Raw genomic sequence first — 5641 nt, forward strand, 5'->3', positions numbered from 1 at the left:
CCCCAGAACCTTCGTACCACGCAGACAGCGCACTCCATTTCCCAGAGGGCGTCGGGGCACTAGAGTAGCCCTGACGTCCGCCCTCCGAGTGTGTAGCACAGCCTTCTGGGCAATGTAGTTCCGGGGCCTGAAACTATGCGCCCCGGCCCCGCCCCACTCACCGCCCTCCATTGGCCGTTTTTTGTGTTCCCCGGAGGCATGGGCAGATCTGTAACCACCTGGGCCCCAGGCCAGACCCAGAGGAGCGGGTCCTGCTCCTGGGGCTTAGGAACAGCACCCTGCAGGGAAAGCCCGCGGGGTCGCACACGCACTCCCGGCTGCACTGACACACTGGCGCTGCGCTCCGCCGAGCCCCGCACCACAGACTGTGCTGACATCCCGTCGCACACTCCTCTTGTGCACCAAGCGCCGGGCCTATGGCTCAGCCACCTGGAGCCAGCGGGCGTGGAGAGCGGCCAGGAGTGAGGCCCCGGGGCGGACGAACAGACCGAACGGACTGCTTCGCACAAAAGCAACAGCCACAAAGGAGCAGGGCGGCGTCGCCACGGAAAAATGTGCCGGCACAGACCCGACGCAAACTACTGCCCCCGGGAGCCTTTGCGCTTCGCTCTCGGCCGACTCCATTTCCCAGAGGGCGTTGGAGTACCAGAGCTGCTCTGACGTCTCGACCCCGTAGAGCCTTCTGGGAGATGTAGTTTCGGTATCGGAAACCTTGAGCTCTGGTCCCGCCCCCAATTGGAGGCGTTCCTAGAGAAAGGTGCCCTGAACGTGGAATTGTCCTTTAGGTGTATGGCTTTCCTATCTGTGTGATTGATAGGCATGCAGGCCCTACCTCCATCTCTGCAGGAAAGTCTCAGGTCCCCCCTTAGCAGGCTAGAGGTGGTGAGTGGGGCTGTCAATGGTGTTTTCCAGGGGCCTGCCTAGGGACCCTGCCCATTCTGGAGAGAGGTACTTTGGAATCCCCTATGGGGGGAGGTACAGGGGGAGGAGGAGTTAAAGCTCCAGCTCTTCTCTCAGACCAGGTGCCTCGGAGGGCTCCCGCTCTCTCTCTCTCTCTCTCTCTCTCATCAATAAATAAACATTTAAAAGACAGGCCATCTGCAATTCAGGGTCCAGACAGCAGAGCATTCCAGAACAGATAGACCTGCTCGTTAGGTCACAGGCCTCCCCCTGCCACTGCATGTCCTCTCAGCCTCTGTCACCTCTACTGCCCTTACCGTCTCCTGGCCAGCAGTCTCATTCTGGGATCTGAGAGGGGGGAACACAGGCGAGGCAACAGGGGTTGCAAGAGGTGAGATAGGAAGGACTAACCCAGAACTATATCCTGAGTAATGGCTCAAGCAAGACCTTCTGGCTTAGTCAGCTGAGGCCTTGCTATATGGCCTGTACTTTGGGAACCCAAAGGACACAGTAGCCTTCCCTTCTATATATATATATATATATATATTATTGATTTCAGAGAGGAAAGGAGAGGGAGAGAGTTATAGAAACATCAGTAATGAGAGTAATGAGAGAATCATTGATCAGCTGCCTCCTGCACACACACTACTGGGGATCAAGCCCACAACCCCGTCATGTGCCCTTGACCAGAATTGAACCCGGGACTCTTCAGTCCACAGTCAGAGGTTCTATCCACTGAGCAAAACCGGTGAGGGTGCCTTCCCTTCCTAAGAGTCCAATGCCCAGGGTCCAGGCCCTACCCACGCCGGCCTCATTCGCTCACCCTCCAAAGGCTCAGCCAGCCTAACAACCTAACAGGTGTGTAATGGAGGAAATGGAGTTCTTTGGGTTCCTCGGGGAAATAAGTTTCCTGAGGCTCCCATGGAGGATGGGGTTTCGTGGAAAGCTTTATTGATGATGTAACATTAAAGGGGTCCCCTCCAAGGTCCCATCGATGTCCACCCTTGCCTCTCCTGGCTCTCATAGCCACATCTGCTGTCAGCAAATCCGGAGTCTCTACCGAGCCCTCTCCCCACACTCCTGGCCTCCTTGTCGGTCCCTCCTGGGGACCTTAGGGGTCTCCTTCATTTCACAGAACAGAACTTAATTTGAGCTCAGAGAGGGCAGTGCCTACAGGTTGCACAGCCTGGATCTCACAGGCTTAGGAGGGAATCCAGGACTTTTGTCAGCAGTATTTTTTTTTTAATATATTTTATTGATTTTTTACAGAGAGGAAGGGAGAGAGATAGAGAGTTAGAAACATCGATGACAGAGAAACATCGATCAGCCGCCTCCTGCACATCTCCCACTGGGAATGTGCCCGCAACCCAGGTACATGCCCTTGACCGGAATCGAACCCGGGACCTTTCAGTCTCCAGGCCGACGCTCTATCCACTGAGCCAAACCGGTTTCGGCTGTCAGCAGTATTTTAATTACTGGGGCAGAGGGCAGGGGATGGTTAATGAGACTCAAGGGATCAGCTGAGCCAGATGCTGGAGGGCCCAGCAGGCCAGGTGACTCAGGAGGAATGGGGCCACCTGAGGGGTTGACAGAGGGCCAAGTTCTCACCTCCTCTGCACCTTCCAGAGAGACAGGCTGCAATGAACAAATGAGTGAATGAATGAACTAATAAACAGAGGGGACCCAGGCCTCTTACAGTGGTTGGGGCCAGGCAGGTCTGCCAATGAACAGGATCCACACAGCACATCCCCCCCACCTACATCCCCCCCCTCCCCCGCCGCGCGCGCGCGCACACACACACACACACACACACACACACACACACGGAGCTGCATAGAGGCTAGGCCCCTGTAGGCCCTGAGATCCCAGTCGAGCTGGATCTATGCCAGGCCCTCCCTCTCCACAATTTGCAGGGGAGGCCCCATGGCACGCAAAGTCCTAACTAGCCCCTAGGGTGCAGTGAGAACAACATACTGGGTGGGGATACTGCCCACCAGGGGGGCCCACAGCGCACTGTCCATGGCCCTGCAATAGGCAGCATTGCACGTGTGAAGACACCAGGCACCGGGGTGAGAAAGTGGTTCAGGGTGCAGTGGTGAAGGGCTCCCATAGAAGATGGCAGAGACAGGAAAGGCAGCAGGGATGGCCATAAGGGCCTCAAGTGCCAGGTAGAGGAGGTACACTGGCTGCCCTGGGTGGGTGAGGGAAGGGGGAGGAAGTCCACCCCATAGGGGACCCTCAGCCCTAGGCTCCTTCTCCCAGCTACTCCTCCATCCAACATTCAGCATGATTAGCATCAGTGAGTACCACGTGATCCAGACCTGTGCTCAGGGACCCTTCTGTGGCTCCAGGTGGACTGAGAACAGAAAGCCAGTTAAACTGACTGTGAGAGATGCTGTGGGGGAGGGGCCTGAACTACCTGGTTGGTGTGAGGTGGTTAAAGAAGGCTGCCAGGCAGAAGTGAGATGAATGAGATTGGCCAGGCACGTGGGGGTGGGAGGACATTCCTGCCAGGAGAACTGGCCCAAGCAAAGGCCCAGAGGGGTGAAGGTTATTGGGTTAGAGGAGCTTTAAAAAGTGTGGCTGAACATAAACAGTGTGAGATGGGCTGGGACCTCCAGCACCTCCTGGAGTTTGACTGGAAGTGTCCATGTCAAGGATGGATTGCTGCAGCTGTGTGTGGGCTGTAGGGGGCAGAGTAGGGAGACAATAGTGGCCTGGACTATGCTATGGAAGGAGGTGACTCTAGCCAGTGAGGCGGGCTGTTGGGTCCATGACCACACCTGCTTTCCCCTGACTGTGATGTAGAGGTTGTGAGCTCGGATCCTGACTCTGGTCTCAGCACCTGGGCTTCTGCAACTCTTGCTCCAAGCCCTGTCACCTCTGCCCAGAGGCTGGGCCAAGCCCTTGGTTGGGACCCAGTGACAGCGCGTTGTGGGGGGCGGGAGGGTGCACAATTACAACACACGAAGCCAGCGCTGTGCGCCCCCCCCCCCGCCAAAGCCCCCTGGGGCTCTGCCACACCACACGGGTGTCGGCCGGGGTTCTCCCGGCCCCAGGCAGGATCCCTTGAGGCCTCGGATGTCCCCACCGCGGTCCCGGGGGCCCTCTCCACCGTGTGTTGCTCGGGCCCCACGGTTGCTAGGCTGCGCACTGGGGCTCCGGCGAAGCTGAGCGCTGGTGTCGCTGGCGCTGGCGGCTACAGTGCGGATGGCGGCGGAATCGGGGCGCTCGTGGGCCCAGGCTCGCAGAGCGTACGGTGCAAGCGAGGCCCTGCGGCGCGGCGTGGACCGCCGGCGGGCCCCCGGACCCCAGCCCAATGGGCCGGGCCCTGAAGAAGCCCGCGCCCCAGGGCGCCTGGCTCGCCTGCGCGGCCAGCTCCGGGCTGAGACGGAGGCGCGGGCCAACGCCCCCCGGCTGCTGCGGCTGGTGGAGCGCGCGGGGGCAGCGGCAGGGGCCAAAGACGAGGCTGCCGGGGAGCGGGCGGACGCGCGCAGCAGAGGCTCTGTGTGCTCGGTGTGCGGGGAACCACGCGGCGGGGCCACCTACCCGGCCGGCGTCCTGGAGGTGAGCGAGCGGCGGCTGCAGGAGGGCCTGGCGGCCGTGCGTGCGGAGCTGGGAGCGGGGCTCGAGGCGCTGCGCACGGAGCTCCGGGCGGAACTGGAAGCCCTGCGCGCGCTGCTGCCGCCACCGCCACCCGCCCGCCGCGAGCCCCGCGCCGTGCCTCGCGGCCCGGCCCTGCTGCGGGCGCTCGGCACCGTGAACGCCCTGGCCGCGGTCACCAGGCCCACGGACGACGCCTCTGACGGCCCCGCGAACGGCCCCCCCCGCGAACCAGGCCCCTGCCCGGAAGAACCTCAAGAAGACGCCGGTGCCCCCCGGGGCCCCGCCGGGTGGTGGGGATTGAGGGTGGCCCCACGGAGGGTGAGCTAGGCGCAGTGCTAGAGGCCCCACTGGTGGAGGGGTGAACGGACAGATCTGTCCCCTCGTGAACCTGGCTCAGTGCAGCCAGCGATAACTTCTGGAGACCGAGTCCGGGCTGGAGGAGGCCTGGAGCCCCTTTTGGCCTCTGAGCTGGGGAATATTTGGTCCTGGGGCATGTCAGCTTCCAGGGAGAGCCGAGGGCTTGCAGCAGGTGGGACCCCTCGGGCTAGGAGGACGGGTTGCAGGGGTTTTTTTTCCTTTAAGGGTTTGGGAAAAGGCCGGGCCTCCATGACTGGGACATGGAGTGTGACCACACACCCAGCAGCAGACACCGGGGACACAGTGCCACTGAGATCAGTGTCACCTAGATATACAGCCACATTCCACAGGCACCAACTGCACAGCGGCCTGACTGGCCAGCTTCACTCTACTGACCACCAAACCGGCCTCCCACAGGACAGCGCGGCTGTTCAGAGGCAGCTGGTCAGCAGCCACACGGCACTCACAGCTTTGCTTTGGACAGCGACACCTAGGACCCTTACCCCTTCATTGGCCTCCCACAGGCAGACACCTGGACGCCGGTGTCTCTTCAGAAACTGTCATGTACATGCAGACTCCACAGGCTAAGCCCCCAGTGTCGTCTGGGTGCAGCCGTCCCTGTCACCAGGACCCACCCAGCCAGGGCAGCCCTGCAGTAGAACATGGAACCAGCGCTTCTCCCCTCCTGCCCTCCAGGGAACGTTACCTGGAGTCTTCCTTTAACCGCTCACTGCGGCCTGGGGTCAGTGCCTGCTCATTTTTGAAATAAAATGCGTAA

General features: G+C 60.6%; 1 protein-coding gene across 1 annotated transcript; it reads left to right on the forward strand.

Moving 5' to 3' along the window:
* Nucleotides 1–4110: 4110 nt before the first annotated feature.
* On the forward strand, nt 4111–5641 carry LOC138998092 (protein FAM246C). Its single transcript, XM_070400151.1, is given in 2 exon segments — nt 4111–4719; nt 4721–5641. Coding segments are annotated over 2 exon segments (696 nt in total). The 3' UTR covers nt 4808–5641.

Source organism: Myotis yumanensis, unplaced genomic scaffold (genome assembly GCF_028538775.1).
Source record: "Myotis yumanensis isolate MYYU_CA2020_CCGP unplaced genomic scaffold, mMyoYum1.0.hap1 SCAF_19, whole genome shotgun sequence".
Taxonomy (NCBI): domain Eukaryota; kingdom Metazoa; phylum Chordata; class Mammalia; order Chiroptera; family Vespertilionidae; genus Myotis; species Myotis yumanensis.